At 36.4% G+C, this 21265-nt stretch overlaps 1 protein-coding gene and 1 pseudogene across 1 annotated transcript; both read right to left on the reverse strand.

Annotated features, from left to right (window-relative positions):
- Positions 1-318: 318 nt before the first annotated feature.
- On the reverse strand, positions 319-2327 carry LOC104214039 (uncharacterized). Its single transcript, XM_009763633.2, has 2 exons — positions 2099-2327; positions 319-1030 (listed from the first exon to the last, which is right to left on the reverse strand). Exons 1-2 carry the CDS (start codon positions 2264-2266, stop codon positions 485-487), a joined length of 714 nt encoding a protein of 237 aa, XP_009761935.1. The 5' UTR covers positions 2267-2327; the 3' UTR covers positions 319-484.
- A 4411-nt stretch (positions 2328-6738) lies between these two features.
- LOC104214038 (trans-resveratrol di-O-methyltransferase-like) lies at positions 6739-9130 on the reverse strand (annotated as a pseudogene).
- Positions 9131-21265: the final 12135 nt, after the last annotated feature.

Here is a 21265-nt window from a genome sequence, read left to right on the forward strand (position 1 = left end):
GGAATACCATTTTTTTTTCTCCTACGTTTGTTGTTCTTTGTTCGTAAAATTGCGAGACTGGAAGAAGTTGAATGGTTTTTTGCATATTAAAGTGAAATTTTTTGTTGCTTAAAAGGAACTACATCAGAGTTTGCTATTTGTTCAATTGAAGCAAACCTCTGACTTAACGTATTGTAAAGTAAACTTGTCGATATAAGTCTCTTACTTAAGTTATTATCCACATCCCATGGACTTGTTAATTAGATATCTTACAAGCAATACTCGTAAATAACAAACATCGACCTATAATAATTTCATTTAATTATTACAGTCCTTGATGTGGAGACTTGAAATTTTATTGTAAGTAAACTTATTTACAATTACAAGGAAAAGCCAATATTAGCTTTTGCCGTTCTCTATTTTTGTACAATTTCTTTTTGACCATTGAATATAACTCGTTGAACTCCCTCAGCAAGATCTTGTACAATCCAGGGTGAAATTTGGCCTAAAAAAGATGATCAATGTCACGAGTTGCAATGCTAGTACCTTTTCCTTCTGCATAAGATCGATGATTGTGCAATTGCTTTGTGTTTTTGTCAAGAGAATGGAGGAGGAAAACCATACCAACTGAGGTTGCAAACATGGGAATTGGACCAAAAAACCATAGTAGCAAAGTGGTTGCAAAATAAAGTGCTCTAAGCCCAAGTGACCAAAACTCACCTCCTCTTATCACAGCCAATTCAACATAACTAATTGGTATATCAGTATCTGGTATGGTTATTAAGTAATTTGCATGAATGAAGCATCTGGATGATTGCACAAAGCATGCAAAAGCAACCAAAAAGAAAATTAATAGGCTTATGAATTTAATGCACATAGTTTCTGGCCTTGTGTCACCATATATTAATTCACTGCTGAAAATACTATTATTAGCCATCCAAGCTCCAATGAGAGAGGCCAATGTTAATGAAACTGATGCCAAGAATGTTGCTCCATTGTTATTGGATCCTATTACATTTAGAGCTGTATTTATAGTGTTGCTATCTCTATCCTGCAAGATTCAGCAGAAATTAGAAAATTCCTAAAGTTCCCTTTTTTACAATGTGAAAAAATATGGAAAATTTAGGCATATCGAAGAGCACGGCACATGTACATAATGACACCCTTATAAATTATAAGAGTGATATCTGACACCCCTTCGCAAAAAATAAATGCTGTAATATTTTTCTAAAACCAACATGTGGGTATATATATATAAAATTTATGGATATATATATATACAAAATTTATGGATACTATTAGAAAATAGTACAAAGTTATAAAATGCAATTTAGAACAGAATATAAAGCCTTGAATCTACCACATCCTAGATTCAAAAGCATTTATAAGTCGAATTGTACTAATTAGCAACACTGCTTACAAAATTTAGCAAGGGTTGTCACAAAATTTTCTTTCAAGAATTAACCCAAATAACCGCCCACCAAACTGCTTAAATTAAAAATAGCCGGTAAAGGTATAATTCATGCATAATTTATGTATTATAAGTGTATAATTATGTATAATCAATGTATAAATTATGTATATGGCTAAAAAAATATGACAGACTATTTATGTAAAGATCCCATTTTCTTTCTATATACTCCCTCCTGTCCACTTTAATTGATTTTTTTTGTTGTTTTAACACATTAAGGAATTCACCTTTTTGCATTAATTAACAATAAAATTGACCATATTAACCTTAATTTGTTCACTAGAAATATAACAAATACTCCTCGGCTCTTTATTCCTAAGCAACTTTGGAAAAAAAGAGATTAATTCCTTCTTGATTTTTGAAAAAATCAAATATTGTGGACACAAAAAAAAATCAAAAAATCAATTAAAGTGGAATGGAGTGAGTACTTATATAAGTTGAAAAGCTTTCTAAAAATCAATATGTATATACACAATTTGTCGACTCTGCTTGAAAGTAATACAAAGTAAAATACAATTGGAACATGAAGTAAAGCCTTGAATTACCAAAGTTCCAAATGAGAAACCATTTAATAAGTCAAATTGTATCAACAGATCAACACCACTTATACAAAATCCACCACTCTATACATATACGAGAATATAATACCTGCATAATTCTTTCAATCCAAGCTCTCTTATCATTGTTTTCAAAGCCCATGATTGTGGTATGAGGAATGTTGAGGTATCTATAGAGCAAGTAGAGATGGTAAATGAACATGATGCAGAGCCCACTTGGGACCAACAACAAATCTAGGTACTCTTTTTGGAAAACCATTCTATCTCTTCTATTTTCTGAGAGGAGATTAGTGAAGAAGAAGAGTTCCAAGGTTTCAATGTTCATAATTATATTATTCTCGGCGGTTAGAAGGAATTAAATGGCATCTTTTATCTTTTTTTATCTAAGTGCTGCCTACTTTACGTAGATGCGTAGCAAAAACAACTAGTAGTATTAATGTTTCAACAATCTTAACAGAATGTGCAGACGTTTGATAAGAAACCTACCTAGTTGTTATGTTTTTAATTTGTCTCCACGTGATTATTTCTTTTCGTCATCTGCAGAACATTGTGATGGCTTTCATTATAATATTTTTGCAAACTGATTGACCCTTTAGAGTTTGATTCTTGTACAGCATTAAATAAAATTTAACTTTGATATATTTAGAATATAAAGAATTTTTATATTGTTAAAGTATTTCAACCTGTTGTAACAAGTTACTAGTCTTATTGGTTTGAGTTATTATAGACGGTTACTGGTGTTATCCTTTTGTGGTATAAAAATCAAATTCAATTAAATATACGGGTCCTTCAAAACGGCATATATATATATATATATATATATATATACGATTAGATCTTGGTGGCTGTTGGATATAGTGGTGGTAATACTTAATTTATTGTTTGTTCAACTTTGATCGTTTTAAATGGAATTTTAAAATAATTCCTTGGGCAAGTTTAACTACTTTTTGTGTGACAGACTTGAATCTTGATCGTAAAGCATGCATGGAGGCATGGTTGTATGAGTACTGAGCTCGCAACTGAGTCGTCAGAAGAAATATTTAAACCAGGCTGTCAAGGCTCAACTTGTAATAGTCAATGTGCATTTGTGGTGGTAGGACGAAGTAGCTGTTTCTTTAATTTACTGCAATCCGATATTTGAATGTTGGCAAACAATGATGTCCTTTTTGGTTTCCCACCCAGGTACTACAATTGTTTGACCAAAAGATATCGAAAGTTTTTTGATTAACTCAATTAATGATCATGATAAGGGTAAATCCTAGTTAAGAATAATTAATTCTAGATTCGAAATGAATAATATGAATAGAAAAACATAGCTGAGTATAAGTGATGGCAGTGATTACGGCCAGATTTAATAACATAAAGAGAGATGTATTAAGTAACATTAAATGACAATAAAATGTAAATAAAGGAAAAGAGTCACCCAATCTTGAGTGAGGTGGATTCTCTTTCATTTGATAAAGATGAATGATACACAAATATAAGAACCTTAGGACCCTTTTTGGATCTCCTCCAGGTCTGGGATCACAGATCCTCTAATCTCTTTATAGAGGAGTGTTTACATATTTTCTAGAGAGGGGGAGAGAGAGAGCCCCCCTTTTGGGAAGTCCTCCCCTCCTATTTATAAGGGGGTATCCATAGAAAATCCTAAAAAAAAGTACAATTTAGTTAAGGATTCCAAAGCAAACTAGTTGTTTCATCACTGCCCGACCTCGCCCTTATTGATGATTGTCCGACCTCGGTCTGCCCGACCTCGGCTTTATTGATGATTGTCCGACCTCGGCCTTGTTGATGACTGTCCGACCTCGTCCTGTTGTCTCCGCGTACCGAATTTCTTTGATCTAATTTTGACCCATACAGTTAGTCCCTCCGCTTATCGAGGTCGTCTTTTGGTCGAGCTCGGTGAGTGGACTTCATTAATTGTAGGTCGAGAAATCCGGATGGGGAGGTCGACTAGTGTAGATTGCGGCTGAGGGTGCCGATTTTTAGGTCAAAGTGGTATCCCCGCGGGCTGAACTTGAGCAGAGTTTGATTAGGGCCAATGATTCGAGTGATGAGTCGATCGAGAAGACGGTAGAGTTGGAGAAGGCTGTCGAGTCTAAAATGGCGGCTTTCGCAAAGATGGTAGCATCGGAGGAGGTCATTTGCGTCCTCGGGTCTGGACGGGCGATGAGGTCAAATGTGAATTCGGGCGCAGTCACCGAATGTGAATTCGGGCGAGGTCGTCGAATATGAATTCGGACGAGGTCGCTCACTGTGAGTTCGGGCGAGGTCGCCTACTATGAAGTTGGACGAGGTCGCCCACTGTGAGTTCGGACGAGGTCACCCACTGCGAGTTCGGACGAGGTCGCCCACTATGAATTCGAATGATGTGAGTTTGGACAAGGTCACCCACTGTGAATTCGGACGAGGTCGCCCAATGTGAGTTCGGACGAGGTCGCCCACTATGAATTCGGACGAGGTCGCCCACTGTGAGTTCGGACGAGGTCGCTTACTGTGAATTCGGACGAGGCCGAAGTTGATTCGAGTGAGGTCGAATTCTTCTTTGTGGCGATGGCCTTTCGGGGTGTTATTTCGAGCTGATCGAAATGTTAAACAGTCGTGGTCCAACCGAGGTCGAACTCTTCTTTTTTGGCGATGGCCCTTAGCCGTTGGGGTGTTATTTCGAGCTAGTCAAAATATTAACCCGTCGTGGTTCGAACGAGGTTGAACTCTTCTCTTTTGGCGATGACTCTTGGCCGTCAGGGTGTTACTTCTAGCTAGTCGAAATGATAACCTGTCGTAGTTCGAATGAGGTCAAACTCTTAGTTTTTTGCGATGGCCCTTGGCCGTCGGGGTGTTATTTCGAGCTGGTTGAAATGTTAACCCGTCGTGGTTAGAACGAGGTCGAACTCTTCTTTTTTGGGGATGGCCCTTGGCCGTCAGGATGTTATTTCAAGCTGGTCGAAATGTTAACCCGTCGTGGTTCGAACGAGGTCAAACTCTTCTCTTTTGGCGATGGACCTTGGCTGTCAGGGTGTTATTTCGAGCTGGTCGAAATTTTAACCCGCCGTGGTACGAACGAGGTCGAACTCTTCTCTTTTGGTGATGGCCCTTGGCCGTCAGGGTGTTATTTCGAGCTGGTCAAAATTTTAACCCGTCGTGGTTCGAACGATGTCGAACTCTTCTCTTTTGGCGATGGCCCTTGGCCGTTGGGGTGTTATTTCGAGCTGGTCAAAATGTTAACCCATCGTGGTTCGAACGAGGTCGAACTCTTCTTTTTTGGCGATTGTCCTTGGCCGTCGGGGTGTTATTTCGAGCTGGTCGAAATGTTAACTTGTCGTGGTTCGATCGAGGTCGAACTTTTCTCTTTTGGCGATGGCCCTTGGCAGTCGGGGTGTTACTTCGAGCTGGTCGGAATGTTAACCCGTTGTGGTTCGAACGAGGTCGAACTCTTCTTTTTGGGCGATGGCCCTTGGCCGTCCGGGTATTATTTTGAGTTGGCCGAAATATTAACCCGTCGTGGTTCGAAAGAGGTCGAACTCTTCTTTTTTGGCGATGGCCCTTGGCTGTCGGGGTGTTATTTCGAGCTAATCGAAATGTTAACCCGTCGTGTTTCGAACGAGGTCGAACTCTTCTCTTTTTGCGATGGCCCTTGGCCATCGGGGTATTATTTTGAGCTGGTCGAAATGTTAACCCGTCGTGGTTCGAACGAGGTCGAACTCTTCTTTTTTGGCAATGGACCTTTGCACTCGGAGTGCTATTTCGAGCTGGTCGAAATGTTAACCTGTCGTGGTTCGAACGCGATCGAACTCTTCTTTTTTGGCGATGGCCGTTGGCTGTCGGTGTGTTAATTCGAGCTAGTCGAAATCTTAACCTGTCGTGAGTCCCAGTTTTTGGAGAGTTTCGGGCGTCCTCTGGGTGAGTCTCAGTTTTGCTTAGCTTTTGCGTTTTCTGGGTGAATCCCAATTTGCTTAATTTTTCTTGCACTGAAGAATATGAGGCGTTTCCTGTTTGCGCATATGGGAGAATGCTCATGCTTCTATCCCTCTTAAAAAAACAGTTAGTTAAACCAAATAAAATCATTCGTTACCTCGATTTGATTTAGTGCAAAGAAATGCTAGGAGGACAAGTGCAGGTAGCAGGAAGCGGTGACGCTACAGTAGAGTCGAACAACTCCCAAATTCATCACCTCGAATGTTGTCTTTTTAGTGATGATGAAGTTGAAAATGCAGTCTGTGTCTGTGACCTCATATGAGGTGAAGATACATTAACTTCAAGAACCATAGCTTATATACTGAATCTTTTGCAACCGGATACAATTCCTGCACAATAAAAGCGAAAGAGAAAAAGGATATCTTTCATCCGATGGGAGCAAATGAGGTTGAAGAAATTTCCTTTTCGTAGCAAAATCAATTATTAGTCATGTTTGTTTTAAGGAACTTTGGGTAATTGTGAGCGATCTGTTTAGCCTATGATTGGGAGGGATCATTGTAATAATAATAAATTTGTACATAGTCAAATAAGAATGAGATCACTGTAATCACCGGAATTTTTCTATTTTCGGCTAGATCTAGATCTGGATAGATATTGATCCTCTTTTTGTGCAGCAATCCCGAACAGCGACGCCGCTCAACGAACTTGGGTTATTATTACGCTGAAATCTGAAGGTTCTGTTAGAGGAATTACAAATAGGATACTGCACAGTGCTTAAGAAAACAGAGAAATGGGTTATTATTACGTAAGCACGGAAGTCATTATTTATCAGAGCACGACAACATGAACATCATCTCTTAAGAAAAACTTAAAACCCTATATGTATTTTTCAAGGGAAAACTTCGATAAGAGACCTAAGGCCAAAGATTGGTCTAATATTGTAACGTGTAAAGCCAGCTTTAAGGAATAGTTTTTCCCATTCTTTCTCAGTCCTTTCTTTTCCAGTGAAAAACATTACCATCAACATGTCTTTCATGAGCTTTACTTGAGTCATGTCTGGTTCATCTTCGTTTGTGTCTAATACTATGTCAATGATAAGGACCTTCTTCCCTTTTCTCCCCTCTTCAACATTTTCTGCAATAGCTTCTCTGCATTTCTTCAGCACCTTGACACAATCCTCATCACTCCAGCTATGCAATATATTCTGCAAAAGTAACTTAATCATTACTATGTAACATCATCGTAACGAATCTTGATATATCAAACAGACGTAACACAAAGGTTTACAGTTAATTTAGTACGGAGTATTACAAACAGAATCTTGAAGATTGAGTCCATGTGAAAAATTTGGAGTTAATTCCTTGGATAGTACTCAGAATTAACTCGGTAAAGTTATGTTTGTTTTATTTAGGACAATAAAATCATCTAACTTTTGCTTTGTCTCTTAGAAAGTAACTCTAGCCAGAAAATCCTATTTCTTAAAACATGCATAAGACCCATTCATTCTGACCCGGAGCAAAATGGGTCTATTTTAAAATAAACAAAACCAATCAAAACTTGTTCAAGTTTTGTTGCAGTCGTTTTCCCCTTGGCCCCCCTTCGTTCCCTTTTCCCCTTTCTAAGTAGAAGTCATTTTTGTGTGGACTTCTAGTTATGAATTTAAGTAATATTGAAAAGTTTGATTGATTATTCTTCTGTGTTAAGACATTGATTAATCCACCTACTTGTTTTGTATTGCTCTGATATGTTATTTCTTGGTAAGGTAGCAAGTGAAGTAGCTATCTGTTTGTCAGTGATGTTGTTTTAATCTCCATTTGCGAGTTGAATCACCCAATCAATTTCAAAATTTATGATCAATATATCCAAGGGGTGAAGCAGCAGGGTATGTGGAGCGAATAGCAGGGTCTGTTTCGTTAATTTTCGTGTTGTTGAAGAAGAATAGTAATCTGACATAGCTTCCATGTAATAATCTGATGAGAGAAATAGGTTTTTCTAGCTAGAATTACTGTCTAAGAGACAAAACTAAAAGTTAAATAATTTTATTGTCCCGAACTAAACAAAAATGACTTTGACGAATTATTTCTATAACTTTGATGATCATCCAGGAATTAACTCGAGAAAGTTGTAATTAAAAGATTGTGCCACAGATAGAGTATAGTAATTGGAGAAAAGATTCTCAATCTCTAAAAGCTTAACAAATTGTTCTTGACTATCTATATAGGATTCAACTTACATGCACTGTTTTTGCACGATTGTGTATTAAGTTACTAATTCCACTTTTATTATATATTGATAGTTATATATAGTTATAGTTATCTTTTAGATGAACTGTCAGACATATGTAGAAGTTAAACTTAAAGGACATGTCAAGAATAAAATTCTTGTGCATACCTTAAACAAAATGGCATCAGCGCGAGGAATAGATTGAAACATATCCCCTCCAACATAGCTTAAATTCTCACTTTGTGGCATGTTGGCAACTACATGAGGAAGATCAAGGACAGTGCATTTTAAGTGAGGAAAAGCCTCCAAGATTGTCTTAGCTATAATCCCAATGCCCCCTAAAACATCAACCAATGAGTTCATCCCCTCAAATACTTCTTTACAATCCTTGACAAATAATTTCATAATTTGGGAATCACTAGCCATTCCTTCATTGAAATCTTTGTCGAATCTTGGATTTTGTGCACAAAATTCCCACATAGGTACCCCATGGGCTGTCTCAAATGCTGTGGCTTTTCATTCTTATTGTGAAACCATTCAATCATTAGTTGCCAAGGAGTGACAACGATAGGATCAATCATTACTCTAACGCAAGGTGACAAGTTTTGGAATTCACTCTTAAGAAGAAGTCTTGAAGGAGTTGTCAAACCATATGCTAATTCTGTCTCTGAGTTTTCGTCGATCTTTGTTGTAGCAAAGAATCCAGAGTGCACCAACAGGCGCATTAGTCGATGAATGTCAATTGATTTTGATGAGGGAAGTTTGAGTGCTGAAACTAGCTCAGGAAGAGTGTTCGGTTTTTTGTGGTTATGTATAATATCTGGTATGCCTAGTTGAATGGCACAATTCAAGGCCATGGAATTAAAATAAGCGAATGCATGTTTGTAGATGTGAACTTGTGCTTTGAACAATTCACTGGCTGCTTCAACATTAACCGTTTCCATTAGCTCAGGAAGTTCTCCAACCTTGATGCTGAAACTAGGCCAGTGATGAGCTATCTTTATGTACGGAACTGAAGGGATGAGAGCTTTACGACAGTCCATTATAAAAGGAAGTTAAAGGTTGGGTCGGGTGGGTCATGGGTAGTTTATTTGGGTGGGAGCTTTTAAAGTTTTAAATTATTTTTTAATTAGAAGAAGAATTTTCCCGGATCTCAACCAAGTTTTAAATAATTTCATGTGATAGTATATTGCTCTGAATTGTCAGAAGAGAGAAAAGTTTTCATTTTAAAAAGAGGTCAGCATTCTCTGGATGTATTACAGGAAATAAGATTTTTTTTTTTTTTTGGGTGGAAACAGGGTTAAATTTATGAGAAGGATGAATAACTTATTTTGCCCTCAAAATATGAAATATTAGTAGTGAAAACTATGGCTTTCTTGTTTGTGAGTTTAGATCAAGGAACTTTTCCTCTAATAATTAAGATTTCCTTTTTTGAGATTCATTTTTCTATTATGTTGACATACTAGTGAATGAAGGTGTATCTAATTAAAGGCAGAAAGAAACACTAACCAAAATGCATCTGAAGTTACAAAGCGTAGTGATTGGACCACAATAATGCAGTATATGGACCATTCTAATTAATATTAAACAAACTAAAGATCTAATGTTATTTGTTTTTGTTCCTTTTCTATTTAAAAAAATATAACTTTCGACTTGCGACTTTAAACAATTTTGATACATGATTTTAACTTTGTGAGTTATATAATTTTTCTTTTCTATTTTTTCTTTTATTGCCTTCAATTTTTAGAAAATATAATTTCACTAACCAGAACTTAGTTAATTTTGCTAGTAAACTTCATAAGTTTATTGATTAGTGCAACTTCAGTACTAATATCTTAATGGTAATCGTTCATCGTCATTTACCAATTGATGTGATTTCTGACATTGATCAATGATTTGTTTGGATGGAGTTGTGTTCTTATTGTAAAATAAATGTTTCATATAACTAATAAGTTCAACATTTTTCTACCTATTTAAAGGCTCTTAATTACTACTAATAAGTACTTTCTCTGTCCTAAATTTTTTATCGCATTTCTCTTCTACACACACCTAAAGAAAACATTAATTAGAAGATTTTTTTTGACTATTTAACCTTTATTTATGTCTTAAGTATAATATCTCTTTATTGAACATTTACTTTATTCATGTGACATCTTCATCGTCAAGAACAATTATTACTAAGGATAAAATAAAAAAAATAATTAATTTTGTCTTAAATTTCTAAAATGATAAATAATATGAAATATCTATTTTTAGAAATTACGATAAATAACTTGAGAGGGAGGGAGTCGAAATTAATTCCCTTATGCTAGTTGTATAGTTGCTTATTTTAACTCCAATTCCTCGTCTAGCAATTTACGTTTAGAATAATCAACAAATTGTACTTAGAAAATAAAAAGAAGAACAATAATAGTTGTTCTTTTCTTCAAAATAAAAAGTAGTAATAGTTCTTCAATTTTTGCCTTTAATCTCTTGAATCCAAATATAATGCTTAGCGGTGAGATTTTGAAACTTTGAATTTTGAATTTCTAAAACGTATTTCAACGACCAAATTAGTTCTTATATTTGGTCTTAAATATTAGGATTTTGAATTATAAAAGGAAAATTTTAGTTGTTTTTAATGTCTTAAATATTGGGATTTCCTACTATAATAGTTAAAGTTTTAGTTGATTTTAAAATTCTAAATATTAGAAAATTAATAAAATGACTATTGTATTCATTATGAACTCTATTTTTTAAAGGGTAAAAAAGACGAACGACATTTCGCTAAAGACATTCGTGCTTTTAATATAGTATAGATACTGATAGTGAATTGTATATTTGTTATACTTATTCATGGTTGCTGCCTAATTAGAAATTTACTCCTTGTAATTGGATTTAGTGTAATTATTAGGATAATAATTACACTGTCTAATTAGGAGTCGATGCACATGGGGGAGGATGCGGTGTCGTCCCACACTGCTTTGTCCAAAAAATTTATTAAATATTTATACTAATATTCTGCAAAAGTAAAGAATATATAATAATAACACCGCTTCATTGAAAAAGTAGTTCTTGATCTACTGGTCAAGCTCAAAGTTTGGCTTGTAAAGATCGTAGGTCCGAGGCTCAATCTGGACATTCTATTTTTTCAATATCTTTGACCAAGCATTTTAAAAAAAAAATTGAGGCTGAGGAGAACTGAACCTATACATTCATTTGCAATAATATTCAACTAGACCATTAGGCAAGGCTCTTCAGCTTGTGAGAAAATAATATTAGATATTACTTATATAATTTTTTAATTTTATGTAGATACGACACATTTTACAAAAAGTTCTGCATATGTCCACGTGTCTAGTACTTACAAAATAGAGTAATTACATAGATCTGTATGTTTGGAGAAACGTAATTATAATATAATTTCATGTGTCATATTTGATTGCATAAGTGTAATTATATAGTTAAATATTTTTTACTTTAAAAATAAAATTAACAATAATTAAATAAACTTTCTTAGATGGACAAGTAAATAAACTTTAATGTGTGACAAATATATGTGCATATAAGAGATATTAAATTTTATTTATTACTACATATTGAAAAATCACCTTGTAATTATTACCAATTCTCACACGTTCCCTCCCCCTCCCCCCTCCCCTCCCAAAAATTGGGAGGTGAGAATTGGAGAGTCTAATTGGCCCCCTTAATTGCACCTAATTCCATATTGACCGAATAATTACTTGATCACACAAACTGTCTAAACCTATATAATTACATTTGATTACATTCAAATTCAATTACAAGATGCTTTCCAAATATGCACTTAATCAGGGGCAGATGCGCATAGGAGGAAGTGGTATCATCCGATGCGCTTTTGTCGGAAAAAATATTATTTAATTATACCAATTTTCTATAAAGACGAACCAATATTTAATTACTGACACCACTTTCTTGTAAAGAGTACTTCTTGATCCACTAGTAGAACTCATATTTTGACTTGTAAAAGTCGTAGGTTCGAGGCTGGAGCTGCACACCCTTGAAAGTACAAGAAGGGGGGGGGGGAGGAGGGAATTGTATATTTTTAAACTTAATCTCTGTTAGTTGATTGATTTTTTAATTAGTCGACTAGATGCAATAAACTAACAGTTGTAATAACAGAATATAAGATGCTGAAAGTAAATGCATGAATTAAAGACATTGAAATTTTTATACTGGTTCGGATTCAATGTGAATCCTAATCCAGTCTCCTTGGGTTGCAAAAGAGTTCTCTTTAGTGAATGCGTTTCTTCGAGTACAATGGAAATTACGTGATAACTCAGTTCCTATATCACTTGTCTCTTTTGATACAATGCCTCACTAGTGTTGTTCTCTCATTCTTCTCTAGCTTGTTACACAGTAGGTCTTAGAGAGCTACAATATTTGTTTACAGTAGAACAAAGAGAAGGTGTTTGGTTCAATCAAAGTATATATGTCTAAGGCTTGATGTTGGGTATAAATACTTTGGTGAATGCCGTTTGGTGAAGAAATTTGACAACTCAAGATATTTGATCCTTGTAAAGAGATTGATTCTTTCCAAGAATAAGGTTACTTGTCGTTGCTCTTCCTTGATGAGAGGGCATTGATAGATTTCCTTCTACAAATCTTGATGAAGCGGGTTTACTCCTTGATTGTTGGTCCTTCCGAAAATAGCAGCTTGATTAATCATCTTACAAGATCTTCAATGCTTCTTGTCCGCTTCAATCTTCCAAATTGAATGTGCTGGACTTGATTGATGCCTTAAATTTAGGCTTGATTGATTCTTTCCATCGTAGCTGTCCATTGATTTCATGATCTTTGCTGATTGATTCCTTTCCTTAAGCTTCCTGATTGATTTCTTCAATCTCGTAGTAACTCCTTGATTCCTTGATCTTTTCTAATTGATTCCTTCAATCTTTGAATGGTTATCTATGATTTCCTGCACAGATATATTATTTGCATCATTATAATCAGATCTAACAATCTCCCTCTTTTGATGATGACAAAATAATATATATATGTATAAATAGCAGTTGACTTTCCTGTGTTTTACTCCCCCTCAATGTATGCGATTGACTGGTTCATGGTACTCCCCCTCAGTTCATGCAGTTGACTAGTCCATGGTTATAGATGTTGTAGTCGACTCTTGCCGTAGAGGATGCTAGCGTACATTTACCCTCCAGTCGATGCTAGCGTATATTTACCCTTCAACTGACTATACCTGTATACAGATACATATACTCTTCTCCCCCATTTTGGCATCAGCAAAGATGGAATAGACAAAATAAACCAAGAACTAAAATAGAATATATATAGCATTATGCAATAGAGTTATAGTCCAAAAAAACAACCAAAATAAAACAAAAACAGAAATTGTCCAATGGTTGAGTTAACAACCCAAAAACAACACAACAAAAAAATTGTCTTAAGCAACCACATTAACGACGTAGAAAATAGGTAAGAGTGTTACAGATGGACTCCTTCAGTTGTTCAAAGCTAGCATTGGCTGAGATGCTCACTCCATCCAACCTGTCATGAATCTCCTTGAAAGCCTTGACATCATTCTCCCTTACTCTGAGAACGACAACTCTTATCTTGGACACATCAGACCCTGTTTCTTTGGAGATGGCATGAATGTCACCAATAGTTATCTGAGTGGTTGTGAGGAGATTTTTAATTTCAGAGAGTTGAATGTCAATGGCACGAAGCTTCTCACCAAGATCAGGATCATTAGGACTAGGATGAGAGGCAAAGGCTTTAGGTTTGGGATCTATATGAGCATGCTTTACATCACCTTCATGCTTCTTAACCTATGAGCCCTTCACACTCACATATCCCATACATGGAAATGTTCTAGAATTGTAAGATTTTGAAACAGTGATAAAGGGATAAGCAGACAGGGAAATTTGGTGAGCTTTCAGGATGTGAGTGATGGCCATGCCATAGGATAGACTGGTGGGATCTTCTACACTTTCAATCATGAAATTAATGACCCAAGAGGATAACTTGACTTTGAGTTAGGTCACAAGGCAGTATACTAAGAAAGTGTCTCTTTGAGAGAAGGTGGAAAAGGAACCAGTGCGGGGAAACAGAGTAGTTGCTACAATGTGAGCCAGGACTCGAGTTCCGAAACTAACATCACTGGGGCCTAACTGGTTGGGAAGGAATTCCGAGGGACTCTCAGCAATACACCATTTAGCTTGATCAAAGGAAATTTCAAAATCATCGGGCCAGGTATTTTTGAAAAGCATAGGAAAACCAGAACATTTACACTGAAAGAGTGAATCAAACATGTCATAATCAAGAACAATGCACTTTTCTAACACTAAGGATTCCAACTTATCAGGTTTACTAGAGTGAAAATTAGCATAAAATATCTTTACCAAGGGTTCATAGACTTTAGGCGGAGGAATATAGAGGAACTTAGACCACCCTTGATGAGCAAAAAGATTTTTTACCTTACAATTTAGGGCTTCCATGTCGCCAAGGTCGACTACCCTTCCATGAGCAATGGGCTTGTCTTTCAAGGCAATGAAGAGATCCCTGTTTGGAGAATCCCAGAAATTCAGGTCAGATTCTAGAGAGCTAGAAAGATCTATCTTGGATTTCTTTAGAGCAGAGGAAACAAGGGGGTCTTCCATAGGTCGTTTTCCTAGGGTTTTTGTTACACCCCGCAATATTACGTCGATATTACATCCAGCGGTATTATATTACTACGATGTTATGCTCTGCAGCAATATATTACGAGGATATTACCCTCTGCAGTATTATATTACGATGATGTTATGCCTCGCTGTATTACATTACATTGATGTCATGCTTCGAAGTATTAAGTTACGACAGTGTTTCACCCAACAGTATTACATTACGGTGATGTTACGCTTTGCAGTATTAAGTTACGACGATGTTGCACCCTGAAGTATTGTACGTTGAATTTATCATAAGGTAAGTGACATCAGTCCAAGTAAAAGATTATTTGGAGATTATAAGGATTATGTTATTTCACAAGTGATTAGTAAATTCGTGAAGGTGAGAGGGGAAGCAAGTCGAAGAAAATAAATTTCGTTGAAATTTGACATTTTGGGATAAAATATGGCTCGAGCTAAAATGCCCGGTATTTATGGACTAGTGCCATACAAGGTTATACATGACCATAAGGTGTACAAGGTATGTTAAAAGAGAATAGTATTTAATTAAGTTAAGATAATTTTTAAATTATGCGGGTAATTGTTTAATTATCGGGTAATGAGACATTACCCAGTTAACTAATAAGTGGGTAAAGAATAATAATTCTCACTCCCCACGTGGCATTAGGCCACTATTCAAGCATATGACTCATTGTCATATATGTTTAGTATACCAAAGTAACGTGTAACTCATTAAAGGACTCATAAGAATGAGTCATTTTTAAAATTCTTGGAGTTTGGTTCATTTGAACAAAGACAGTAAGTACGTCCAAGTCTTATGAGTTGGTTCATTTGTAAAGATTTGTTCATTTTGGACAAAATGATCAGATCTCAAAGGTGTTAGAACAATCATGAATCTTGTTCATATAACAATCTTAGCTCAAACAAAAATGTTGAAGCAGAAGTATTTCAAAGCTTCATCAGAAGCAATTCTATCTAAGTTTCATAAAATCCAAGCAAGGAATTTCGTTCAAATTCAAAGAAGCAGAAGCTTCATTTCATGCAAATAATTCAAAGAACACGTATGTTAAGGCCATCCATTCTTTCTTTTCGGCATGGTCCAAATTATAAAGAAGAATCGAGCAAATGCACCAATTCCATAAATGACTCTATTCATAGAAGTATTAGAGATATCTATGTTCTTAAATTTCTGTGTGTCATAATATTCTATCATCTGTTCATGGGTCTCAGAAAAATATGAAAGTTGAAAAAAGTTTACTTTATGATATTGCTCAAAGACAAAATGGTCTTATGAAATTTCGAAAGATTTTATTAACGTACTTTTCACGCATTGCATTCATGTGCATTGAACCATGACCAGATGGCGTTATATACGCGTATATATATATATGGGGGAAAGTTTATGGCGTTATATACGCACCACCACCTGATCAGCTGGTATACGATGATGATTTTGCCCACAGTGGCCGATATGATATGATGGGATGCCCTCGGAGGCTGATGATGTTATGAAACATGTACCTATGGATGACATGACATTCATACGCATATGCATGACTCTAAAAGTAATTTATGATTTACAAAGTTATTCAGGCTTACAGGTTAAATCATGTACTTTATATTTCTTCCATGTCTCTTACGTATTTATTTATGTGCCTTACATACTCGGTACAGTATTCGTACTGATGTCCCTTTTGCTTGGGGATGCTACTTTTCGTGCCCACAGGTCCTAATAGATAGGTCGAGAACCTTCCAAGTAGGCTATCAGCTCAGCGGAAGATGTTGGTGCGCTCGATTTGCTTTGGAGATACTCGTATGGTTAGTATGATTTAGACGTGTATTGTTTGGTATGGCGGGACTCTGTCCCAACCTTTATGATATTTATATACTCTTAGAGGTTTGTAGATATATGTCGTGTGTGTGAATGATTGTACGGCCTTGTCGGCCTATGTTTTGAGTTTATAAAGGATCATGTTGGCCTATTAGGACCCTATGTCATGGGTATATGATGATGTAATAAGAAAGATACGTTACATTGGTACTCGGTTGAGTAAGGTATCAGGTGCCCGTCACGGCCCATCGGTTTGGGTCATGACAAAAGTGGTATCAGAGCAGTTCTGTCCTAGGGAGTCTACAAGTCGTGTCTAGTAGAGTCTTGTTTATGGGTGTGTCATGCACCACACTTATAAGCAGGAGGCTATAGGGCATTTAGGATTGCCACTCTTTCTTCTTACTCTAGATCGTGTGGTAGAGCTCATTTATAAGAATTCAAATTCCGAAATTCTATTTTATTCGTAATAAGACGATACCTACATCCGGAAAGAAGGTTGGAAAGAGAGATGGTTTTGGAAGAGCTAAGTTAGAGGAATTGGATTTTTGTATGATGCCTACGATAAGTAAATGTGAGGTCTCTAGCAGATCATGGGTGTACTGAAAGGTGTAAACTTCCTGATAAGAAACCTTAGGGCAAGAATGTATATCCATCTTTATAGTGAAAGACTATGAGAGATTAAGAAGATAAATACAAGTTTCAACAAGCAGAAGAAGCAAGATGAAGAAGGGTACGAGGCGCCCAGTTAATGAAGGTTAACGGTATTTATAATTCAGGTAGGGGAACATAAGCTTTTTAAGTTATATTCAGCAGTAACAGAGGTATATACAATTGGTCGCAACCATTCCAGATATGCCTTATGGGGATTAACAGAAGTAGTATAAGAAGATATGATGGATGAATTATTTGTGTCAGGTGACATTTCCGAAGGATATTGCAAATATGCTAATAGATCTCTTTATGAGACACCTAGATGGTGCACTCTGAAATAGTGTAACCAGATATGAGTACTACAAAGACATGCACTATAAGCCTTGAAGGGATAAATATTACCTTAGTATGGCTCGCGTCCCTAGTAAAGCGAGAACGTTAAGCAACTTGAAGAGCCATTGGATGGAGCAAAGGGAAGCTAAGAGCAAAAGAATGTCTTGTTCAAGTTGTCAGAATAAAGTGATAGACATAAATGTTAGCAGAAAATAAGAAAAGAGTTAATGAAACATTATGAGTAAGATGTGATACATGGATGACAACGGTAGATCAAAAGATGACAATATTACAAAATCTATAGTCCAGTGAAGGGAGAAACGAGAAGTGACAGGCCTTAGGACAACAAAAGAGTATAGGCCATGCAATCATGTCCTCATTTCGAGAAATAAGTTCGCAACTGCAGCGTGACTACCAAGAGAAAAGTTAGATCCCAGAGTAATAGAACCAGTATGGATTGGTGAACAAGATAAACTAAACATGAATTAGGGACTGAGTAACTGATGATAGTCGCCATCATATGAATTTCAAATTTTGTTTCGCCAATAATAGAATGGACGACAAAAGAAGATTCATGAGAAATTCAGAGAATGGTCATTTAGGAAGACGCTTCCCTACAACAAGCAATGTGAGCAAAGTTCAGCTTAAGGGACTGTATGTGCCAGTTATATTAAGTTTCACCCTCGTGAGTAAGGAATTTTGCTATCCTTGGTACGGAAGGATTACCGCAAGGCGAGTAAGGGTCACCGATAATGTGAAAGGATGCCAAATATGAAAAGGTGAAACATCTATAGGCAGGTCGTCGTAGCTCCCACTCTTAGTACTCCTCTAAAGGGGGGAATATGGAATGATAAAAGGAAGAATGCGATAAAAATGAGAAAGGGATGAGATTGCACTTATCCAAATGCTACAGATATGCTACGATTCTAGAACATTATGCAAACACGACGTCAAGGAGAAGAAGTAAGGGTTCCTGCCTGAGATGTTATTGATAATTAAGGAGCCAGTGCGAGACATAAGTTAAGACCAAGTAAATAACCCAAGAAAGATTTCGCGGAATATTGACATGAGAATGGGCCAACGAGTAGTTAGTAGTTGATTCAGGGAGAGCCTAGTTATGGCTAGTCAAGAGGATATAGACAAGACAACAGGTTGTGCAAGATAAATATAGTAAAACCCAATATAGTGAATTTAGCCCTGCAATTATGACATTGTAATACTTGAGAAATATTCAAATAGGAGTTGGGGTAGTTAAAGGTACCATATGAGTGTTACAGAAATAAAAGATAGTTCCACTAGGAAGACAGTCAAAACTTCAGTTCAGAGCAGCCATATGAGCAGATGAGTGTGGCGGTAAGTAACTAAGGATAATTACAAGTGAGCACGAACATCAAAAATTCTATCGGGAATACGATATAATAAGCTCGCATCTTTACAATAGTAAGAGGATCCTCCCTAAGTACTACAGTGAAGGAGTAGATGAGGAAATGAGGAAGAAGGTTTCAACCTAAGCACAATGACCTAAAGAGGGAAATGGTCTTATAATAACAGTTTCAGAACAACATTGTACGTCCTCCATAAGAAAGAGGAATCTACCGTGGCTAGTGAATGGGAAGTAAAAATCAAAAGAAATATTTGAAGATCATATGAGTTGTACAAAAATTCTGGCATGCGTGGGAGCTAAGATAAGTTAAATACGCACGCAACAAGGGGGAAGAAAGACGAGGAAGGGTAATAGCTTACGTTAAAAGAAAGCTGAGAAGGAACGAAAGGAATTATTTGATCAATGAACCCGAGTTGATGACATTAAGAACACACTTAAGAGTTTGGATTTTTATACATGCAACATATATGTTGACAATCATACAGGCGTTCGGTATAAGTTAAAAGAAAGAATTGGGCCCAGGTCATAGACAAAAGAATGAATTGTTAAAAGATTGTATCATGGATATTCCATAGCATCCATGGAGAGCTAAAGTAATAACTAATACCATGAGCCGCAGATTGAAAATTAACTTAAGCCAGCGTAAAGGCCGATCAGAAGAAGAAGGAAAGTAAAGAGTTACATCAACAAAGTAAATCAGGAATTATATTATTGGACCCGGAAGTTATAGGAATTATGATTGAGAACATAGCAGAATCACTCTTAATATTAGAGGTGCAAAAGAGATAGCACAACAACTATGTTCTATAACGGCTCTACGATAAAGCTAGTTAGAAGGGTACCAGTCTCATAAGAAGTCAGTATAAAACTCCCACGGGATTGTGTATGCACGGGAGGTGCAAGTATTATAATAGAGCTTCAAGTTATGGACGTGAATTACACCTAGGTGGAAGGGAGGTCATTAGAGAGATAGAAGATACGATGCGAGATTTTAAGGTAAGTAAGGTAAAAGTGAACAACGTACGGGATAATCAAAGGCAAAAGATCGTATATAGTCCATACCTCTGATAAAAGGGCCAGAAGCACGAGGATTCAATATACAAGAATAATAGCGACATCGTCAGTGGAATATCTTCTAGTCAATGATTTCTAGGTATCAAGAGGTCTAGTTAAGAAAGTAAAGAAGAGTTAGAGATGATGTGATATCTCGCTTGATGTTCTAAAATAACACAAGGAAATTCAAGCAAGTTGAAGGAAGATTACGAGTAGTATAAATAGATATGTATAGGTTGCAAGTTAAAGTATGGTAAAGCGACAAGGTTTTAGGAAGACAGAAATGCGGATAAGAAAGGGCAGTGAGAAAGTGACGAGAATGGATTAGTCCTCAGGATTAGGCCCATGAAAACAAGGGAGCTAATGACTTCTCTATGTTATAGTAAGCTCAATATAGCCTGAATGGACTCAAAGGAGTTACTCTTCATAAGTAGCATTTAGAAGAGATGGAATGCTGCCCCAATAGTAGAATAAGAGTGTAATTATGATAGATAAAGGATGACGTTTGGGCCTTCGATTGAGTAATGATTTGAAAAAAGAAAAAAAAGAAGAAAAGGGGTTCATGAATTGTATGAGATTAAAATACCCCCGTAAGAGAATCACCTTGGGATGCTATAAAATACGGTTATTGAAGTACAGTATTGCCGCTAAATGGATCAGGAAAATTACTTCGAATATTCCTTGATGTAACGTAATCCCTAGTGGCAAAGTATTGCGTAAGTTTGAGTTATCAGTGGTATATTGTAGATCAATATTGAGGTGAATCAACAATGCATGGACAAAAGTCACACAGTATGAGATGAGATTAGGTCGTCATTCTAAAGATGAGCAGTAATGAGGAAGCATTAAAGGACTTAAATTTATACATATGGAATAAGCAACGAGAGTAAGCTGGGATTTGGTAGCAGACCTCAGCAACAATAAATTAAAGTAAGAGTTATGGCAGTAAATTCATACGGATGGCTAAACGGACCTATGCGATGAGATATAGCAATATTCGTGAATTCAACCAAGAACCGAGCGAAGGATTTAATTATACTCACAAATGCCCAAAGGGACATTTTATTAAGCTCTACATATGAAGCCTAGAGATTGGTCACACTTATAAGGTCAAAATTGTAGAGGTTGCATGATGACAGGTAGCAACAGTTACGAGATTGGAAGGATTCCGACTACAAGTTGTGGTGTGAGAAGGAGGCCTAATAAGGGATGCCCTAGACTTTG

This window comes from Nicotiana sylvestris, chromosome 2, assembly GCF_000393655.2.
Source record: "Nicotiana sylvestris chromosome 2, ASM39365v2, whole genome shotgun sequence".
NCBI lineage: Eukaryota > Viridiplantae > Streptophyta > Magnoliopsida > Solanales > Solanaceae > Nicotiana > Nicotiana sylvestris.